This window comes from Phodopus roborovskii, unplaced genomic scaffold (assembly GCF_943737965.1).
Source record: "Phodopus roborovskii unplaced genomic scaffold, PHOROB, whole genome shotgun sequence".
NCBI classification, from domain to species: Eukaryota; Metazoa; Chordata; class Mammalia; order Rodentia; family Cricetidae; genus Phodopus; species Phodopus roborovskii.
The window spans coordinates 1,747,704-1,770,932 of record NW_026126586.1 but is presented as its reverse complement, the minus strand read 5'-3'; the positions used below and the strand labels follow the sequence as shown (position 1 = coordinate 1,770,932).

At 41.9% G+C, this 23,229-nt stretch overlaps 1 protein-coding gene across 7 annotated transcripts in view; it reads right to left on the bottom strand.

The window, feature by feature from the left end:
* Nucleotides 1–853: 853 nt before the first annotated feature.
* The window catches only part of Satb1 (SATB homeobox 1), a 91,088-nt gene continuing 68,712 nt past the window's right edge, over nucleotides 854–23,229 (bottom strand). For 5 of the 7 annotated variants that reach the window (XM_051204219.1, XM_051204218.1, XM_051204216.1 and 2 more), the window contains exons 10-12: nucleotides 4,752–4,955; nucleotides 4,112–4,207; nucleotides 854–2,570 (exon numbers count right to left, since the gene is read on the bottom strand). In XM_051204219.1, coding sequence (XP_051060176.1) covers nucleotides 2,061–2,570; nucleotides 4,112–4,207; nucleotides 4,752–4,955 — 810 coding nt within the window. In that variant the 3' untranslated portion in view covers nucleotides 854–2,060. The remainder of the gene's footprint in view (nucleotides 2,571–4,111; nucleotides 4,208–4,751; nucleotides 4,956–23,229) is intronic. The other 2 variants (XM_051204221.1, XM_051204220.1) reach the window with 2 other exon arrangements.

The window sequence follows — 23,229 nt, the reverse complement described above, 5'->3', positions numbered from 1 at the left end:
AGCAAAGCTTCAGAGGTTTCCAAGGAGCTGGTTTTAGGGACACATGCCATGCAGTCTCTCTCCTCCATGAGCTCACCAGGCCTGAGGAAATGCTCTTCCAGAAAAGGGTAACTCAGAGCCCTGGCTCCATGAACCCAAATCTCCCTATTAACACTTAGGGGACCTACCAAAGGGATACAAAAAGCAAAGAGAAACAAAATGAAAACAAAAAAAAAAAAAAATGAAACTTCCCTAGAATCACAGCACACCTTGCCCATCCACCCTGACTGCTGCAGGAGTGTGGTACAGGTTTAGAAGAACGTGTTTCGATCTAGGGTATATTCTTACTTTCTTCATGTAGTTCTCAGTTTTGACAAAGGAAGTCAAATGAACTCAGGGTTATGGTACCTTCCCTACTTATCACTTATTTGTACAACAAATCAAAACCAAGCCAAACAACTCCCTCCCCTAAAAAAGTTAATACGAAGGGTTCTCCCACAGAAGGTTCACTTGTTTATGCTATTAATGTCTTTGAAAAATACACCCTAGCTTAAAGAAAAGTATTGCCATAATTTGAGGATTGTGAGGGGGAAAAAAAAGCAGATATAAACATTCTAAGTACTGAACAGCTAAGAGCAATTCATGTTTCTGTTGAAGTCTTTGACTGTCCTGTGTAGTAAGCAAAACCAGATTATCATCTGCATTGTGAAATTTCATACCTGCTTAACACTGAGCATGTGTGGGGCTTGAATTTAGTATTTCAGGTGAGTGTTCAGTTGCTTTTACAGGCTATTATCAAGAAAGTGTCCGTGCACCTACACGACACAGCCGTCCTTGAGCTTGGTCACATAAGTAGACAAACCCTGCCATGGCATACTATACAAACAATTTTAATCGTGTAGTTACAGTCAATAACCACTCCTAATCAGCACATTTCTGCATAAAGAAAATTGTGATACACTTATAAAAACAGCAGCTGTAACAAAATAGCTGGTGTTTTCATAGTCATAAACTCATAAAAAAGAAAGACACCTTTATACAGAAATTTTATACAGATGTCGCTTTAAAATTGATTGTAAACCAAAGGAAGACACATTGCAAACATCAATTATTTTCACATTAATTGCATAATTTTCTAAGGTGATCTATAAGTTTTATTTACCTAAGCTTATTTGCATGATAGTAAAAATTGCATACAACAACAAGTGAAGCTCCTAGAGTGAATTGCTTGGATAACATAGACTTTTATAGGCAACTGTGTAAAGCACATTTTCTCTATTTAAAACTTTTAAGACACTTTGTTTTACTGCCCATCAAAATACAATTATAAATAGAAAGGAAATCAGTATGGTAACAAGAGAAGCAACATTACATTTAACAGAAACTTCCAAAAACTTAATTACAACATGATGCTGCAGGATCTACAAATAAATAACAAGGACTAAATTGTGTTTCACATTTTCTTTTCCTTAAAAAAAAAAAAAAAAAAAATCATGTAACAATGAGAATGAAAAAAAAATTACAGTGAACTTTTATTTCCAAAATAAAAAACAAATTTTAATTACGGCAGTGCCATATAATACAAGGCATTTGTTGGCATATGTCATCTTTAAACTGCGTTCCACAGTCTATAGTTCTTTTTTTTTTAACATACAATCGAGTAACAAACTCATTTTTTTTTCCTTTTTCTCTTTAAAATAAGGGGCCAGTTTCCAAAGACCAGTGTGGAGTGTTACAGAAATAATTAAAGGAAAGGCAATCATAATCACAGAAGTTATAATGCTTATTTGAGGCTCCAGAATAATAATAATTAAAAGAAAACCAATCTCTGGCATCATGCTGACTGGGCGCACGCTGCGGCACAGCCCTTGAACACAAATCCTACCATCAGACAACCCTTGACGCTTCACTGGGGCTGCCACGCAGTCCGGAAAACAGTAAAACCTTTAGTGCTGTCTGTCAAGTCCTCCCAACTTCCCATTTGTGCAAGTTTCTGAAGATTCATTGGCCAAACAATAAACACAAGGTGGACGTTCATTTTGTTAGTGAATATCAGTGGGACGGCTGAAAGTAACAATGCCTCAGTCTTTCAAGTCGGCATTAATGTCTGTGCTCCCCTCCACCGACAGCTCTTCCTCCAGTTTCACTGAAAAGAGGGTGTTGGCGTTTTTATCCTGGATACTCTCTTCCAAATCCTTCAGCAACTCCTCCTCCTTGTACTCTGCCACATCCACCTCCAAGCCGGAGTTGTCCTTCAGTTTGCCATGGTGCTTGAGATAGTACCGCTGGTTCTGAAAGAACTTGATGATGGTGTACTTCGGGAGGTCGAGCTGTGCCGACAGAGTCTGGATGGCCTCTTCATCCGGGTACAGGCCCACATCTTGGATGAAGCTCTGAAGGATGCCCAGGGCTTCCACTGAAATTTTGGTTCGTGGCCTGGTCTTCTGCCGATTCTCCTCATCGGACTCTGCAGATGAGGCCACAGTGGGCTGCCGTGGGGGCAGCCTGGGGCCTGCCTGGGGCTGAGGCTGCGGCTGTGGAGGAGGAGGTGGAGGCTGCTGCTGCTGTTGCTGCTGCTGCTGTTGCTGCTGCTGCAAAAACAAAAATAAACAAACAAGCAGTCAGAGCTGCTCAGAGCCTGCTGGAGCGAGCGTAGGTGCTTGCCAAGCCTATGCAGTGTCTGAGAAAGAGCAGGCCAGTTAAACAGCCCACAGCCTTTATTAAATAAACAAGTACACATCTGAGCTTGGAGCTGGGCAGCTAGGAAGCAGTGCAGCTTGCAGGGTTACTGTGCTCACTTATTTGTGAGGAGAAAAACAGCTGGGAAAAAATGTGAGCCTCGCACTCTCTCAGAAGGATTCTCACCCAAGGCGGCCAGCAAAGCACATCGTGATGTCACTAATTAACAATGACTTAAAAGAATCCTTCTTAGATTCCAGAGGCAACATCAGAAGGCTGAGTTACCCAGCCACGGGGAAAGCAGTGTGTCTGGCCACGCTGCATTCTGTGGCTGCAGCCTGAGGCCAGCACAGCCAAGGTTTCCCTCATTCTGCACACCTCTTGGAGGTGCAAGAATGTTCTGTCAGACAGTTCCAATTCTCTCTCTCTTACACACACACACACACACATTCCTACCAAACTGCACTAACACTATGTTTTTTTTCCTTACCCCCACCAAATAAAGGTTCACTCCATTCTACACCAGCTGGCGAATTGTTTTGTCTATAGTAAACTACGATGTGATTAGGCTTTAAATTTAATGTATACAGACACTTTTTCATAATTAGTATCTGCATATGTGCTGTAATTCCTGTACACAATTACACGTAACAAACGTGTGGCATGCATCTACTGCGCCGCACTCGACATCCATAATTCTTAGCAGCCAAGCCAATCAGCCCTGGCTGCTCAAAGTGGCACTGTATTAGAACATTTGTCCTGTGCTTAAGCATTTCCTTTTATCCCCCTAAGAAGCAATTTTATTAAAAACAATTTACATTTTCAAACAAGTACTATTTTTATTACTTAACATATATCTTTCTTGTCTTTGTTTTAGCTGAAACAGTCGGTTTTTCAGGCTTTCACAATTATTTTAGTGCTTAATATCCTAAGGGGTTCTCTTTTTCAATTTGTTTTATCTTTAATAAATACTCAAGGATTTTTTTTTTCCTGGTGGATGGATAACTCTATTATTTTAGCTACAGATACCTGTATTTTTCACAGACAGCAATACCAGGGAGGAACGTGGGTGATTCAACAAAGATGCTAGGCTGGTTTCTGGGACCCTAGAGGCAACAGCATTTCCCTTAAAGGAGAAAGCTAAAAGCCACCTTCAGAGTTAGCAGAAATAAGTTACACAGCTTAAATTCAACTAGAACGCATTGTTGAAATTCCTGACCCAAGGGAGGCCCCGTATGGTCTGGTCCACAACACTTTAATCAAGTTCCTCCCTGGCAGCTGGTACACACAGAGGCTGTGCCCTACACAGGCTAAGTGCGGCCACTGTGTGCTCTGGCCAGAGCCATGACCATTCCATCATTGCCCTTTACAATGAAAACCCTGGCTGAGGGAGCTGGCCTTCATGACATCTCTTTTCCCTTTCTCCTGGCACAGGAAACTGGTGCCCGCTCACCTGAGGAGCAACAGTGGGCCATGGTGCGGGGGTCAGCAGGCCTGGTAAGAAAGCGCCTCTAGACTCTCCTTTGCCAAGGGTGCTGGGAGAGGGGCTCTAAGGAAAGACAAACAGACATGACTCACCCTGTCCTGCCCTGGGGTGGATGGAAAGACTGTGAGGAGAAGGCAGGATAAGGAGCATAAAGTAAGATAGGTTTCCCTCCCCTTCACTCTGGACAGAATCCAAGCAATGAAATGTGTGACTGTCCTCTACAGCACAGTGGTGGTTCCTTTCCTCCAGGGCAGGATGGTTTTAGTTAGAAAAGTAATGTTTCAAATTTGAATTTTTAAAAAACATACCAAAAGATATGTTCTATGCTTTCGTAATCAAAACCCAGTGCTAATCAAGATACCCTTAGTGAACTAAGCAGTCCAAAAAAGGGGCTCACTTCCTGCCACGTTACAGTGAGAAGACTACAACACCCCTGCTGGAAACACTGTATTTACCCTCCTTTTATCCCCTGAGTGAGTGGGCAGTGTGCTGTAGTCTCCTGTAGAAAGCCTACATGTAGACTGTGGGAAGAGAACCGCTAATTTCCCTGCTAAGTTGAAGGCTTTGTTTATTCAGTGCTGCATGGACTTGGCCAAGGTAGACGAACCTGAATCTGTTCTGCTGGAACATGGATGATGTGGGGCGGCCTGTCGCCATGGTGATGCACAGCATTGCTCTCCTGCTCATAGATGGCATCGCGTTCAGGCTGAGGAAGACTGAGGAACCTGCGGATCATAGACAGGTTCTCCCACAGGGTCCTGTTCTCTGGAGAAGGATCTTCTTTCCAGCGCAGCAGCTCACACAGCCAGCCCTTAGGAGGAGAGGGTGGCATGTCAGTCAGTGCTCCAACAGTTAACTTTTTCTCCCTCTCATCACACTCCAGTCTGCTTTAATTTTTTTTTCTTCTTTTACTCCATTGTGAGAAGATAGCTGTAGCTATAGGAGAAGCAGGTTCTGTTTCTAACCAGTGCTCAGATGTACATCTTCATGGGCAGATCCACGGCTCAGTGGATCAGTGCTTACTGTGCACCTACAAAGATCTGCGTTTCGATCACCCATATAAAAGCTGTTATGTGTCACCCCAGAGATGGGGACGGAGACAGACACTGGGGGCTGGCTTATCAGCCAATTCAACCAACATGGGGACTTTCAGGTTCAATAAGAGACCCTGACTCAAAAAATAAGCTGGAGAATCATAAAGGAAGACAGCTAGACATCAACCTTTCATGTGGACACACGTGTATAAAAGCAGGTGCACACACGCACACGCGCGCGCACACACACGCACACGTGCGCTCGCGCGCGCACGCACACACACACACACACACACACACACACAAAGAAAGTAAGGACAGACATTTTCAGACTCCAAGAGTAAGAGAGCATTCCTCAGACTACGCAGTAAGAATGGTGGGCTAGAAACAGAGGGTAACTCCTGCCCAACCTTCTCGTTTGCCCCAGTGACCACTGAGGGCATTGAGGTGGCAAGTCAGAGTTCTAGAAATAAACTGTCCCCTTAGGCTTTCCTAAGCTTACACTTTTTGTATTAGAAAGCAAGCTGGGGGGGGGGGAGAGGAGAGAGAGGGAAGGAAGGAGGGAAGGGGAGAAACAGACAGACAAGACGCATACAGTAGGGAGAGGAGGGAAAGAGGAGAGAGAGAGTGACAGAGACAGACACAGGCACGCGGGGGGGGGGGGGGCACCAGTGTGACTTAGTGAATATACGTGGCTTTGTTACCATGGGCATTAGGCGATTTCTTCAACAAGGAACTTTCTTAAAGGGACCCTAGAATCCTGCTTTTTTTTGTCAGCGTAGCACTCATATATGACTTGTCAGGCAGGAACTGCACTAAGTTTTCAGGGTGAAGAGTGAAGGACAAACTCAGTCAGGGTACCAGCCTGACCCTGTGTGCCCCTAGAGTTTTCACTGGCTGACTGGCTCAATGGAGAACACCACCATCTCAAACTCTCATCCCATCTACACTACTGGACCAGAAGCAATGGGGTAGGAAAGAAGAAGGCTCAGTGTCCAACTGGAGCCCACCAGCCACCCTTTCAAGCTACAGCACAGCTCGATGACAGCTCATCAGATGGTGTGCACGCAGCTCACCGGGACCCTAAAGGACAGCTTCTCCACCTCACCAGTGCCGGCCCCTACGACTGGCATATAGACGGGGACAGTGTCTGTCCTGTACCACTGACAGCACCCCCTCCAATGCACCCCCAGACAAGCTCTTCCTCATTCTACCCCATCCCTACAAATCTCGACCTCAGGCCATCTCTACGTCCTTTCCCCTCTCTTCCTCCCTCAGTCCTTTTTGGGGAGGAAACCATTTGGGGCTCTGCTTTTGGGAAACTGCTCTAAAATGAAGGGCTTTCTTCACAATTTCCAGGAAGCCAGTTGTATAGGGTACTGTACCTGTATTATGTGGAGTTTAGATCTATCCAGAAAGGGTTCTGCTTTTTAATGTTACTAGGAGATGAAATTAGACAATTGTATGTCTTTCTTTCTATTTTCAAACTACATGGGCCATTCAAAGGCAACTTCTATGTGATAATGGTAAAGAGAACAAGGCCTTCTTCTTCTGGAATTGGTCTGATAGACTGCCTGAGATTGTAAAAGGAAAGATGGGAGCTGACACATTAGCTTCCTACTAGCTGGCCAGAACACTCATGATTCTGGGTCAGTTACACAGGCTTTATTGTTGCTGGTTTCTTTTTGATTTCAGTATAAAACTGGGCTATACACACCAGCCAAGTTCCTCTAAGATTTTGGATAAAGTTTTTTTTTTTTTAAATTAAACACACACACACACACACATACACACACTCATCTATAAATATGTATGTGTGTGTATATATATGTATGTGCTCATATATATATGTGTGCTCATATATATGTATGCACACACACACATATGAATGTGATAACGCTCTCATTCAATCTCAAAAAACAGGCACTGAAAAGGAAACAAACCAAATCTCAGTTGTGATGATAGACCCTGAAACCTGCTTCTCACCTGACCACAGATCCCCCTGTGAACCTCCAGACTGCTGGGAGAAGCCAGAGCTGGGCTCTACTTTAACAGATAGAACATAAACTACAAAGTTGACCATAAGTATTTGCAGTGGTCAAGACACACCTGCCCTGGAGATATTATTTAGTTCTTATGTGTAAATTCTTGCTGTTTGGAGCAAGTCATAAAAATATCATTCATTTTCCTAGATCCAACATTATGTTGCAGAATACATATTGGATATGTGTATGCCTCCCTGGAGGCTTGAGTGTGAAGTGATTAACCACCTTTCCTAACTACCTTGACCTCTGACACAACCTGGATGCCTGGAAACATGGTCTTATTTACCTTCCCAGAGAAGTGAGAAGGCTCGAGAAGAACAGAGGAAAGGTTTCCTAACTTGGCTGGTCCCTGTGAGTACTGAACACTGAGCTGCTATCATTTTTATTTTTTCAGAAGTAAATTTTTTAGATATAAATACATGTAGCTGAAAATTGCCAAGAGTTAAATTAAGAATGATTGGTGTCAGAAACGCTTCTTGGAGAGAGCTGGAAACACTGATGGTCTCACAGCCTTCGGAACTTGTGTTTGGAAGGCAGAGATCACTTGGCGCCAGGATATAAGTGGAAAACATGTGGATCACAGATGTTCTTGGAAAAGAAAATCATTAGTTCTTTTAAAACAGCTAATAATGACAGCTAATTCCTAAATAATCACACTCATGTGGGTTTAACAAATATTTCAGAAAGAGAGCTCTGACTCATTCAACACACATTTTGCCTATATTGTCACTTCTGTGTGGCTGCCCTTCCCAGACAGAGCCTTATTTTTATTAATTGCCCATGACTAACGTAACACTTCCGGTACTTTGCTATTAACCTCTGCCCTTAAATAATACTTCTAATTCCTTATCTAAAAATGATGCGATGAATCTGAAGTTGGAGCTCATTTCTGTCTTTTAGAGACAGGGCCAGGCTGAAGCAGAGGCTTCATATAGAAATATCTCACAGTGCATCTGGGAACTGTTAGAATACTACAAGGATGTTCAAAAATGAGAAAGAAGACAAAATGTTGTGCTTGTGTTATCTCTTAAATAATGGAAAAACACATTTTTGACACTTTTTTTCCTTTGTCACAATAGAAGTAAACTTACAACCTCCCAATTAGGATCGGCAACCTGTCTTTATACTAAATACCTTGGAGTACTGTGGCTACCTCAAATCCTACTGCTTCCCCCCATCAGCCATGACAGTAATCTATGATTTGAAGAAAGGAACTAAAGAGGACATAAATGCCTTCTAATTCCCCAATACTGTCCCTTAGTCCAGTCCCCTAAACGTTAGAATGGATGCATTTAGATGAAGAGAACTAGATGTTGCTGACATCAGACAAATAAGGCTGAGAACCCCCCAAGAAGTATCACAATGCTGGGGGGGGGGGTTAAGAATGAGAAGCAGTGCTTTATTGTAAAATGTGAACTTTATCCTTTTAAGAGAGGTCTCTGGGACTTGATGTGTTATGCACAGGAGATAGAAGGATCAGGGAACTACTCTCAAAATTAAATTAGATCACAATTTTTTGAACAGTAAAAAAAAGATGCAGGCCTAAGAAGCCTTCATCAAATGAGACCAAGGAGCTCTCAGAAAACTAAAATGGTACAAGGAACAACCTAAACTTTAAATGTAGTAAATTTGCCAAGCAATATCACACTGCATCTAATGAGGGCAAAATATAAACAGTAGCCACATGTAAATAAATTAGTACAAGTTTCAGAATGTTACTACTTTTCAAACTGACAAAGTTTAATTTGACACCTTCTGTTCCAAACCCTTTGTTTCTATTCAAAATCACGCCTTGAGCTGTTGCTATCAATCACAGCACTGCCTATTACTTTAAAAAAAAAAAAAAAGAAAGAAAGAAAGAAAGAAAGAAAGGCAGGGGGTGGAGTGGGGAAGAACTGGCATGGACCCCAAATAAGCTGAAGATGCCATGCAGATAAATTCTGAGATAATGTGTTCAGACCTGTTATATACAACACAAATCCTGTAAAGTTATGTATTGTAAACCTACATTTCTTGAGAACTAAAAGTCTTAAATCCATCTGCCACAAAGGAAATACTGTTATATTCTTTATAGTAACCAACAGCCATCTGCAAATGTCTTGCTACCGTAAGCAAGAAAGCGACGTAGAGGAGGTTAACGGGGAAGGGGAATGAGGAACAGCCTTTTGACTGGTTTTGGTTTGGGATCTAATAAGGAAATGTAAGACTAGGAGAGAAATGGGAAAGAGAAAAAGCAGAGTGACTGCCAAACCCATGTTACAAAAATCAAAACAAACTCGGTGACAACACAATGGCAATTTATTATGGTCCATGAAACACATGACTGTGTGCTCATTTTAAAGGAAAAATTAGCAGTTCCAAACTCAATATTCTAATGATGTGCTTGCTGACAAGATCTTGTTGTGCCACATTTAAATAAAAATCCTGGCACCTCCGTCTCTCAGCTGCTAATTTCCAACCAAACTCAATCTCTGGTTTCCATGCCATTCTTTAGAGCAACGAGTTCAAATCAGTTCGGTGCCTATATCTTAACACAGAAGGCTTACCCAGTGACTCTGAGGCAGGAAACCAATGTCCGCTGAGAAATGCACATTGTACCTACAAATCCTCCATACCCAGGCATGCTTTACAAGGCCTGGTCTGGGACAAAGCCCGGAGTTCCTAACACAACTAGTTTTCAAGGGGAAAACAGACTTTGGTACCATGTGGTGGTGGGGGGGACTTAATGCAATATGCATATGTATATAATGCCATTATGTACATATACATTTTAAAAGTAAGAGCAATAAAGAGAGAAAGAAAAATGACATGATTTCCTGCCGCACCTAAGACGGAAAATACATTTTAAAAATCGAATGGTAATTTGAGCTCTAAAAGGCAAAACATTTTAAAGTCTGCACCCATCCCCCCTTACCCTCATCTTTTATGTGTTATTTGCAGGAGTATTTTCTTCCAATCTCTGGGGCATATCGTATAATATATGATATTAAAAGAAATCAATCTAAATAGGAAAGTATTTGATACAAACATTTTAGTGCAAAGCATGAATTACAGTTTTGTAAGTAGTGGGAACAAGAACGGAGTACATAATCCATTAAACAGTACTTCCAACAAAAAAATTCACCATTGTAGACTAAACTACACTAGGCATTTTGAATGAGTACATTTTCAACAACAACTAACTATAAAGCTTGCAATTTATCATTCAGGAAATAATTTCCTACTTTTAAAAGAATCTGTAAGTGTTACTTATGCAAATGAAGACAGTTTTTAATCTGCCCACAAACATGCTAATAGAGGGCAATTTTTTTTTTTTTATTTACAAAGCTGCCGGCACTCAAGGGTAATTTCACAGTGTTCTCCTATAAGCTGGGGAAGAAATGGGTTCTAATTGTCAGAACTACCGAATCTGTCACCTTTAGCATAAAGGCTTAAGATGGAACAAAAGATGTCACATGATTGCTGTGTTTTAAACCACCCCTTTTACTTTACAGAAAGACCCACTGTAATATCTTTTATTTTTTATATCACCATACCCAAAATGTGGTATTTAAACATATTATTTTGGACAGTCTCACTTCAAAGATACTCAAAGCTCTAAGAGTGAGGCCTGGATGCCTCTCAGGACAACCCAAACAGTTCCGACACTGAAGTCAAATATACGGCAGAGCAACCCTGAAAGCATTTTAAATTATTTACTAGGTTAAAAGGGTGAAATGATACTTTAAATACATCAGATTTCATCATCTAGGCCATTTTTTGGTGGCAGAGTGGTATTGATCTTCCCAAATGCTTAAATTAGCTAGTTTGCAGAAGGTCATTATTTGATTAAAGGCATTATAGTTGAAGGCACAAGGCAGTGAGTTTTTTCTTCTTTCCCAATTCAAATCATGATATAATTTAATAAAAAGGATCCCATCATGTCCTGTAATAAAAACACTTGTCTTAGGATAGTGTTCTTTACCTAACATATTAACCTAAACTCCATGAAACTCTTTAGAAGGGAACCCTCTGCTAACACCTATTATTCGGTGGCCTAACAAGAGACTCTGTTATCAATATCAATGAAGGCCAGATTCTCCTTCATAAATTAGTGGGAATACACCATCTTCCTCTTCCATTTAATGACATCGATGGTAGCACAGCAGAGACCGGTTAACATTTATCTTATTAAAGAAAGCATGGAGAATAAATCCGAACAGAGATGTATGTGCCAGTAAAAACATCTCTACACTGAAAGGGATGTGTTATGGTCACCTTCTTCCAAGCTGGATTTTAAAGGAAATGCAGCTTAAATATTCAGTGTGCCCTCAGAGATATTCATTTTCAAGGTGTGGTTTCTGATATACTCATTAAAAAGAAGAAAAAGTAATAATGAAAATATTTTAAACTACTGCTATTTTAGATTCTGGAGATTACTGTTTTTTTTGGCTCCTGAGCTCCTTCCAGACTCTCCAGTTATTTAAGGGACATAATATCTTAGCCAAAAATCTGTGGGTTTCTATAGTGGGGTAATAATAGGCCCTAAAATGACTATCTACAAGCTTCTCCTTTTGCCTCTTTGTTATTAAGAGGTTAAGCAACTCTAGCATGGCTTCAGGAGATTTATTATTAGCATAAAAATAACACTTACACACTGCCTAGGAAGACCTCTTGAAATTTTGTGACCTTAGAAGGGCTCTCAGAGTCACTAACAAACCATCTTTAGTTTTCATTTTGCTTTCAAGGTAATCAGAAAAACAAAACAAAACAAACAAAAAACAAGTACCATTTGCTTTCTACTGTCTTTATTCCCTCCTCTCCCCTCCCCTCTTTAGGTCATTCACATGGCAGGGAAGGCATAAGCATAGTGGTTTTCCTTTGGCTCCACACAGATTGTTCAGCTCATAGCAAGAGTATCAAACAACATTGTGGCCAGAGTAGATACAAATGGCTCTTACTTTAAAAGGTTCCCAGGTGAAGGAATCTTCAAAATTAAAGGTATTTATGAAAAGAGAAATTGAGAAGGTGAAAAAAAAAAAAAGGAAATGAAGAGATGTGTGAAATTCCAAATAAGCTACTAAAATATCTCTAATAGTGGCTCTCAACCTGTGGGTTGTGACCCCTTAGGCCTAAGACGATTGGAAAACACAGGTGTTTACATTACAACTCATAACACTAGCAATATTACAGTCGTGGAGTAACAATGAGGTGGTTTTATGGTTGGGGTCACCACACATGAGAACTGTATTAAAAGGGTGCAGCATCAGGAAGGTTGAGAACCGTTTGTCTGAAAGAGACAATCTCACTTGACAGAAATAAAAGATTTCAAAAGGAGACCTGGATTTTATTTTTAAAGCATTAGATTTTGAAGGTGCCAACCATAAATGTTTGATTTTTATATATACTCCAAATCTAAGGCAAGAATCTGACTTTATGCCCGATACATGAATATGAACTCTGAAAAACAATCTCACCTGCCCTCACACACACCAGCCAACATTTTTGACATTTTATAACTTTTAGTAGAATGGTTTAGCTTCTCTCTACAATTTGACACCTGACCTTCAAATCTTTAAGTTTCCATTCTAATTCTTCATAAAGGGTGTCTCAAAAAATGGAGAATACCCTGAGATGCATGCTGTAACTTCTCAAGGCTAGCCCCTGCTTCTGGCACAAAGAACTGTCTACCATTGATTCTTCAAATTGGGGTACCTCTTCCTTAACTTATTCTTGGAGGAACCAAATTCTTTCAATTACTTGCAGTGGAAAATTTTTCCTCTCGACCAGTGATGACCACAGCTTCTATGAACAAGAAACCACCATCTAATGAAATCCTTCAAAGGGCAAATTAATGTGATTCTTAATGCAGGTGTGCCCTCTCGTTAGATACTGTGACACAATGATGTCATCTACAAAGTCCATACCTGAATCTCCCCCAGCTGAGCTGAGCTGAGAGAGAGAGAGAGAGAGAGAGAGAGAGAGAGAGAGAGAGAGAGAGAGAGAGAGAGAGAGAGAGAGAGAGGACCCCCTCATGCTCTAAGTGAGTTTGTGATCTGTGATTTCTGTACTGGACTCCATCCATAGTTATCCTTGGCCTTACAGGGCCTGTGAGCTATAGGCTGAGCATGCCTCAGAGCTCTGAAAGCTTCCAGGCAAACAGACCAGGGAACTTAACTTTCTTGAATCCACCTGACCGTCTTTGAGAGGATGTTAGGAATGGACTGCAGGGTGAAAAGCAACATAGCCCTCCTTCACCTTCTGACATTCCAGACTTCCCTGTTGTTCAATGTGACTACTCAAGGTTCCCAGCACAGCAGCAAAGCTTGTGCCCTCACAGCCTGTGTTTAGTCCTATGCCTGGTCACATCCAGTTGCACTAATCATTAGGTACCGCCCACACAGCCTCGTGTTCTGTCTTCTACTTCTTTTACTCTAGGAGAAAGGCTTTCTTTTCTTCCCTTTGAATACTGTGTCTCCCTCCACCCATGGTCAAGCACCTCGGTAGACTGATGAAGAGGCACACCGTGGGTAGGAAAGAATCCATACCAGTTTGAGCAAACCACCTTTCTGAGCCTCTGGGAAGACTCCTCCTCTACAAAATATGGACAATAGCCAGGTGTTGGTAGTGCACACCTTTAATCCCAGCACTTGGGAGGCAGAGGCAGGTGGATCTCTGTGAGTTCAAGGCCAGCCTGGTCTACAGATCAAGTTCCAGGATAGGCTCCAAATCAATACAGAGAAACCCAGTCTCAATAAAACCGAAACCAACCAACCAAACAAACAAAATGTAGATAATAATGTTATTAAATCTCACAGTGGATGGTACAAATGAGACATAGTACATTCTGTCTCATGCCTGGTCTGAGATAACTACAGAAGGTTGCAAAGATGTTAAATAAAAGTACTTAAACAACTCATAGTCCGTTTGATTAGTTTAAAGCGGTTGTGATAAAAGTCACCAAGGGGCAGATACCAAGAGTGACGGAAGTAGAGCGGAGGAAGCAGTGGTGTGAGGGAGACAGGGAGAAGGATGTCTCCTCAGGAAGGGGAATGCTGCCGTGGGCTTTAAAGAAGCCCACTGAAGGAGTAGGGAGAAAACACACAACCTGTTGCTTTGGAATGGACTATGCTTCCCCGCCCTTATCACACTGGCTTGAGAAAATGACTGAGTTTCTGTAACCTCTACCTGTCTACATACTATGCTTCGAAGGTCTGTCTAAGAAGCTTGATAGAAATCTTGGGCAGGTTCCTCAACTTCTTCAAACCTCAAATATCTCCACTGTAAAAGAAAGTTTAATCATCTACTTCATAGTATATTGAGAATTAAAAGTGGACATCGATGGAAAGGACTTGGTGCTCAATAACAATGTCAACAATTGCTGTCATCTATTATTGTTGACCCTATCAAATTTTCATCAGCCCGTAGAGCCTGGAACACTAACAAAGCCAAAGAGAATAGCTATTACCATATTCCTGCCACACCAGCTACATCCTAAACAACAAAGCTCAGTTAACAGCTTGACTATCGACTCCACCCCAGGCTGGGGTATTGGAGCATATCTGATATCTGAGTATAAACAGACACCTATGAAACATGAAAATGCAGATGGTAAGAATGTCTGGCAATGACCCTTAAAGGGCAAATTCCTAAGCCAGTAACCTCACATCTAGCGCTTATTCCAAACAAAAGATAATAAAAACCACATATAAACACTTTACAGAAATGTTCACACTCACATTATCCATGACAGCAAAAGTTGAAAGTAACCTAATTTCACTGATAGGAAATTGATGGCTACGTCAATAAGCAAATGGACACAACATACATATACAGCAATACACACATATGTATACAAGTACATGTCTCTGTGTATAAAGAGCCTAAATCAGGATATTAAATCAGAATATCTCTAGGTGATTGAGATTATGGATATTTTTATGTTCTTCCTTATGCTTCTATTTCTGATTTTTCTGTAGTGACTATGTAATAAAAATATGCGTAGCAAATGGCTTTAATTAAAAATCTAATTTTTCTTGTCTGTCCCCTGTATAACCATGTGAGTTCCTATGAAGCCTAGCCCTCAGGAAGGCCTCTTGGAGTTTTTCCACACCTATGGCTCTGGTCCCAGCCTTCCACTCTGGCGTCTTTTTTCCAGCCCACTCCCAATCCCACCAATAGGTGTGAGCACACATTGTCCTGCAGTAGCAAACTCTTCCTTCACTCCTCTCAAGATACTTGGAAATATCTCAAGGCTTGCACTCAGAGACTGTAAAACTTAGCAGAAATCCCCATGAAAAACTGGAGTGCCAGTGCACTGCGAGGCGAAGGTAGAAAAATGGCCCAATTTGGGCCATGCTAAGACTAGGTATACCTCTGCCATTCCTGGGCTCTCACAGATGGCTGCCAAGTCCAGCAATGTCAATTTACAAGGAAGAGCCTTTACTAAAAAGAAATAAGGCTTGAACTGAACCTGGCTTCCTATAAGAACCCTAAAGCAGGTGAAAGAAAACTAGGAAGCTGGACTTTCCTAATACCTCAACTCAAGCACACACGCACACTTACAAAGTAAACTTTCTAATGCGCTGCTTCCTAATCATTATTAACATTCCAATCAGAAGCCGAGTGTGTGAGCCACGAGTGAGAAGAAAAACATGCTAAAACTGAGAATTCATAAAATAAGTAATCTTTTAGGTAATTCACCCGATAGGTTTGTACAATTAATTTACTACTAGGTTGTTTTAAACAAATATTTCTGTACTACATTTTTGACAGATTTATGTAAAAGTTTTCAGTACTGCAGACAGTCAGGAATGAGCTATACTCTCCATCATGCTTAGTTAAAATCAGGGGTTTAAAATTTTAAATCTTCCCTCTATGATGAGAAAGAAAGAAGTTTAAGCAAGAGAAGGCAATCTGGGATTTATGAGTCCTAGGAGTCACATCCTAAGAGGACAACTAAGCTCCCAACTCGCTTATCATTTTGCTGATATGCCCATCTCATGGCTCAAACCACGTAATTTTCTCCACTCCGCAAACCTGTTACCTGAAGTTCGTCTACTTTGAGAGAATCAAATCTTGTGATTCACAAGATTCCATTAAAGGCTGGAAGTATCATGTGGGTCAGGGTGAAAATGGCCACTCCAGGGAGGTACAGGCTGCCTCTCTTACTCCTCACAAGCCCTAGCTGGGGACAGCCAGTGCAGAAATGCCTGAAGGAGAGGCAGGCAAGGGTGGAGTGTGACCGTGCTGTGCTGAGCACCCCCCCCCCCCACTGTTCTGCACTCTTTAGAGATGCAACATTTGATGACATCTACTCCTGGGTCACTCGCTCTTCCACAGGTCCTAGCCAGGGGGTCATATGAACACACAGACAGTCAGAAAGCATTTTTCCTAACACTTCTCACCCAGTAATGTAAGAATCATCCTCAATTCAGGGGTGCACTGCTATTAAAAGTGTAGCTTGCAGGCAGTGGTGGCATAAGCCTTTGATCCCAGCAGAGTCAGGCAGACCTCTGAGTTCTGAGTACAGAGTGAGTTCCAGGACAGCCATGGCTTCAAGGACAAATCCTGTCTCAAGAAACGAATTAACAAACAAACAAAACAACAAAAAAGAAAGGAAGAAAGGAGAGAGGGAGGGAAGGTATGAGGGAAGGAGGGAGCAAAGTATAGCGCCCAGCTGGTAAATCCTTTTCCTCTGCAGGGAAGGCATTCTCTCATCCAACAAAGCACACACTTGCTGTTAGGTATCTATGCTAGAAACAAGGCTGTTGGTACAGTTTTGTTTTAGATGCTATTGTAATTATTGCAATCCCCTCTTATTATACTTTAGAGTGACGGCCCTTTGAAAAATAAGCACACCAGAAAGCAATAAACAAATTGGAAGAAAATGTTTCCCAGGTAAATTCAAAAATTCCTAGGCTAATATGTTAAACATGTAATTGTTCCCTCTGCTCAATTTATCATTGATCTCATCTCTTTGGTGCCATAGACCCTTCTGGCAGTCTGGGTAAAGCTTACGGATGCCTTTTCAGAGGGAGGTTTTTACATGTTTGAAATAAAATACATAAGATTACAAAGAAAACCAATTACACTAATATACATAATTGGTTTATGGATAACTTAGACAATGTTGTGGGGATGGACTGGACTAAGGCAATCTATCAAAAATTTCTGATGTAGTAAAATGTGTGTGCGCGCGTGCTCACACGCTTCTCCACACATGCATGTGTGTGTGTGCTTAAACTAACACACTGAACTCTAATCTAGAGTAGCAGATTTCTAGGGAGGAGCCAATATGACTACAAATGTTGCCAGGATTTGTTGCTGGTGACTGAATGAAACACCAACTTCCAGTTAGAGGTCACATAAAATAAATCATTTCTTCCCTCCAAGTCACTGTCCTCTTAGGAAAAGTGGAACACAGGCTAAGAACCCCTGAATAGGATGGGCCCGACCTTAAATGTACATCTGTATATATACATATACCAAATGCATACTCACATACTTCAAATATTTTTATAACTAATCTAGATAGAACCCAGAAAATTAGAAAAACTTATTAGCTGTGGATTTATGAAATAAATTCCCTCTCTACCACTCCAAGGGAACATGTTTCTTAAGAGGTGGGGCAGAGTTTGCCGGATCTCGGTGAGTTCCAGGCCAGCCTGGTCTACAGAGTGAGTTCCAGGACAGGCTCCAGAGGTACACAGAGAAACCCTGTCTCAAAAAAAGAAAAGAGTTAAACAGTCACTCTTAATGGGATGGCTACATCTGGGATGTTGTTTCCCATGAAAGGTGTTTCAGTGCTGTACCTCTGAGTATGGATAGTGTATGCCTGAGAGAGAGAGAGAGAGAGAGAGAGAGAGAGAGAGAGAGAGAGAGAGAGAGAGAAAGAGACAGAGAGAGAGAAGGGTGATGAGTATGGATAGTTTGTGTGTGAGGTTGATGAGTATGGATAATGTATACGTGTGTGTGCCTGTGTGTGGGGTGATGAGTGTGGATAGTGTGTGGCTGTGTGGGGGAAGGCTGATGAGTATGGATATGTGAGCGTGAGCGGGGAGGGGTTGATAAAATGATTCCCACAACATCCAATTCTCAGGTCAGTCCAATGGGAATTAGCAGATTTATGTATTCAGTTCTATTGCAGATCACTACTAAAATACATCCATGCTTTAAGTAGTATCAGTGGATAACAGCATTAATGTACACATAATGCACCACCTTCCTGGTTGTGTCATGAACTTGGGGAATGAGTTTACAAACTCAGAATGTAGCATCAGCATTCTGATCTGGTTAGCTTCAGACCTTAATCTGAGTAACTGACTCTAAAGGTAAGCGAGGCTGGGGCTATCCTTCCAGAACTGCCGGCCAGCCTAGCCAAGCCCTGGAAGCATGGCTTCCCACAGACTAGGGTTTCCCAAAGAGAAGGGAAAGCAATGGGACAGACACCGGAGAGGCAGCATAGGGATGGATCAAAGCAAGGTGCTCCAGGGTCAGCAGGGAGAGGCACTGTGTAAATGACAGGAAGCTGACTATGAAATGGGCCACTTATCTGCTCAGTCAGTTCAGTTCTCAAGGAGCAAATGCACATCCAGTATTTGCCTTTCAGATTACAATACAGGGCAGAAGGCTGGTCCAAAAGAAAGGGGAAAGAGAGTGAAGAATGAAGATGAAAATCGGAGCAGAGGGGAGGAAATAACAGAGCACACAATCATCTCTTAACTTTATATCACAATGATGGCCAGTGTAAAATATACCCAGCAACAAAAACACTAACTGTCTGGAAATTTAGCTTGATGGATATGGCTTTAGTCTTTATGATTATCCAGGGCCCAAGTTACTTACTTTCTTTAATCAAAATTACTAAAATAAAATTATTCTGCATTAGGCTATTACCCTTCCCCCCATCTCTAAACACAGAAACAAAAATTAATTGCCAGCCAGGAAGAAAGAAGGCAATTTAGACAGTAACAGCTTGGCATGGACTATGCTGGATTTCTAAGAGCATGTGTTTGTAAGTCTATATTTTACATACAGCCTTCAGTTCCCTGACCTAATTGAAAGTAAATCTGCATTTCATTTAGTGCATCAAACTTCAGCAAAGTAGCCAAGTAGCACCAGGACAAGGGGCGCTCATGTTGGTTGGTGCTGGGAGTAAAGCGGTAGAAGGCTCAAAGGAACCATTTGGGGAGGAAACTTCTCAGCAGGCCCACATGCTCCGTGTTCCAAATCACGTGCCTGCAAATGTGGGCACCCTCTCGAGGGAGCAACCTGCCATGTTCCCTTTAGGTTTGTTTTCTCCTTTCCTAGCCTCTCCCAAACCTGTGGTTTTCCAAGCACCGGGTTTTTTTCACACTGCCCTAACAATGCACTCAGTGTCCCAGCACCCATGAAGCCATACCCATTCTTCAACGCGGAATTCAACAGCTCTTTTCTGCCTGGACCCTGTCAGTCTTCCTTAACGAGTCTCAGATGAAGATGCCGACCACCAAAACAGCACTTCCCCCAAAGCAAAGCCTTCCCAGTACTTCTATGATTTATGCTCAAGCCAAACCCTCTATGGGCGGTACTGTCGATCAAAATAGTATCTTTATTTACATAGTACACCTGTCTCAGTCTCAGAAACACCTAACTGGGTTCCACACAGGACATTAGACATAACTCAAGCTGCTTAACTTCCTGGAAACACACAACACACTGATTTATAGGGGGATTGGACCACAGCTCTCCGAGACTCAAGGTTTCCTCTGAAAGATGAAGCTCACGTTTCAGGTGTTTCATCAATCACCCGTGCATCTGCCAGGACCTACTGGTACCCTTTCCCCATTCGGTGCAGTTAGTCGGGAGCCAGGTCCTCTCATTTCTTCAGCTCAGAATGCAAGTGTAAGCTTCACTGCCGTGATAATCAATGTCTTCAACAAGGAGAAGACAAAACAAACGTTCCCAGATTAATTGTCCCCAGCTCCAATGCAGTACCTATCCCTTCTGGATAGGCCTCCACTCTTGTTTCAAGAAGGATGCTGGGTGACATCTAGACTCAGGAGGAAAGTGTTGGAATAGGTGGGTGGCATGAAAGATGGAGGTTGAATCCAATCTTCGATAATAACAAACACCACCTTTGAAAACTAACTACAAAGGCAGAGTAAGGCTGCAAAAACAAGGAAAACTAATGAGTCTACAAAGACAGGTGAAGATTACGGAAAGGGGAGATAGGACCTAAATTAACTCTGTGAATGAACATCTTAACAGCTCAAACAGAAAGACTCTAATAGGCAAATCCTTTCTGATTAATTTTCCATTTAGCATGGCACTCAGGCCAAAAGAACATGTGGACAGGCAAAAATGTAAAGATTTCCGAGCTGGAGACATAACAGAGGAAACAGAAAACACCCAACAGGCAGGTTAGAAAGGAAGGGAGTCCAGCGATCCCAGAGAATGTCCACGCAGGAGGGAGAAGGTGATGGAGAGCCGAGAAAAGGTGATGTTCTACAGGGAGAGACCCAACCCTTCAGACAAGCCAACCACCACAGAGCCCAGAGAGCTCTGGGGGAAAGTAGCAAAGCAGAAAAATAAACAGAGTGTACTTTATTTGGCACAGGATGGTTTTAACTCAGCCACATCTGCTTTGAATGGAGCAGTAGTTGTTTCTGTGGCTACCTGTGTCCCTTCACACTCTCCTTTGAGCCTTCTACCGAGCTTCTATACTTATTGGGGGGGGGTGTTGAGGTAGGGTGGGGGGATGAGGGGTTCCTGAACCTGGTGGTGATTCTGGCCATGCCTGTGCCTTCCTCCAGGGCTCTCTGGTCTCTTCTACCCTACCTTTCAAAACGACTGCTAGCCAGCAAGGATCTAGGAAATACATTTCCTGGCTGAGGCCATTACGTTTGGGAATTGTTTGATATCTGACCACAAAGACCAGAGTAACAACTTATTAACTACAAAAATAACAATGAAAGCTGTTTTTGGAAAAACTACATATGCTCAATCTTAGAAAGTCATTCAAAATTATCATTTAAAGAGAGTTAACTCCTGAAGAAAAAAAAAAAAGAGAAAGAAAGAAAAAAAAAAAAAAAAAGGCATTAAGGTCAAAGGAGTATTATATGCCCACAGTGCAAAAGAAGAAATATTTTTAAAAACAGTGCCCAGAAAGTTCACAGGAGACCAGTCTTTTTTCCCACTTAAGTTTTGGTCAACGTACAAAAATGGAATCTGACAAGGTTTTGATAAATAATCTGGTTTAAAAAAAATTAGGTAACTTCTCTCTTCTTTGTATTGCATTTTCTTTTTATTTAAGGACATTTTACACAAAAATACACACCCCAACCCTTAAAAAAAAGGCGACTGAAATTTTAGTTACACCACATGTGGTTTTCATTTGTGAAAAATGAACAAGCTGTTTGTGGTTAAACTGTCTAATCGCCTGTTATCAATCTAGCGCTGCATTCAAGATTTACAGGATACATCAGCTTCCGTGCCACATTAGCTGGGAGGGGGGGGGAGGAGGAGGAGGGGAGAGTTTATCCTGCGGAATAATATTTCCAATGCAGCCACACTCGCACTACATCTGGTTGTGCTGGTAGCGGCAGTTAAATTGAAATATTTCACAGCGTGTGTCAGAAACATGCAGAATGGTAATTATGACAGATCTGATTAAGCCCGAGTACCACAAGCTCCCTGGCCAGCGCTGGTTCTGCAGGTGTGACCTTGTGCGTGCCTGCGTGTGTAAATAAAATTAATTACAAGCGAGAGGGTGAAGGCTTCGGTGACATCACAAAGCGGAGAAACTCCCGAGGGGGAGACCTAATGGAATATTTTCCCTCAGTCTAATAATACAGTTCATATTGACTTGAGGTAATTAGTGGGATCATTAAGGCACTTTTCCCGGCGTATTTGGCTGCCTGATCAGATTAGTGAAAATGTTCTGAAGAACAAGCCCTGTGTGGTCTGCAGAGAGGAGGAAATAAAGAGTAACAAAGCGTATTCAGGAATGATAAGCAGTGCTGGACTTCCACGCCAGTACAATACCCCTCCTCTCTGGAGTCTGCAGACCCAACGTCCTGTCCACTCCAATTCTTCTTGTGTGTTCTTGCCCACATCCTGAATTCTCTCCACTTCCCCTCTCCCTCTGTTGACTCAAACCATTTCATCACTAAAACCCATCCTCAGCTCCCCAACAAATCTCTCCTAAACAAGGCAATTTTCAAATCAGGGGAAAGTATCTGAAGTGACTGTTTTACTATTAGCTGACAATATGGGCAACTGGAAAAGGCTACCACACACACATACATACACACGCACACAGACACAAACACAACAGGGAAAGAGTCACCTGCTAAACAAAAGAGCCCTCTCTTATGTAACACAGCCAATGTTCCCACATGGAAGTCAAAATAGGCTTCACGTAGGACAAAGTTGGGTCGTCCATTCTCTTCCAGTTGAGCAGATCGCAGAGCCTCGACAAGAAAAGGGCCATTTGTTTGAAAATACTCTACTGAGCACACTCTACCTTGCCACTGGAATATGCCAAGCGCTGTCACAGATGGCGGGCTCTGACAGTTCCCATCCGTAGTGTCGATACTCGACAGTTCAGCACAAGATCAGTGACATTCTGTCTCATTAGAACCACGCTAATTATCACAGCTAGTTCCAGGGAAACCATGTGTTGCGATGGTCAATTTGAAGGAGTCTGTGCATCAACAAACTGGTAATAAGGATCAGACACCTTATTATACGACAGCATGCTGCCTATGATCTGATTTACGGAATGAGAGGCACTGGGGCGGCCGAGGAGGCTGGCAGTCTATGAAACAGTACTGAAACCCAATTCCTCAAGTACACTGCTTGAAAAGGGAATTGTTCGAAACAACACAAAAGCAACTGAAATTGTTGACTCAAAAAAAAAAAAAAAATCAAAGGAGAATAGATTTTTCTATTAACCTATAACAGAAGCAGATTAATTAAGACTTAGGGAGAAAAAACACCTTCATCAATTTGACAATTAGAAATCACTCTGTAAATGGTTTGG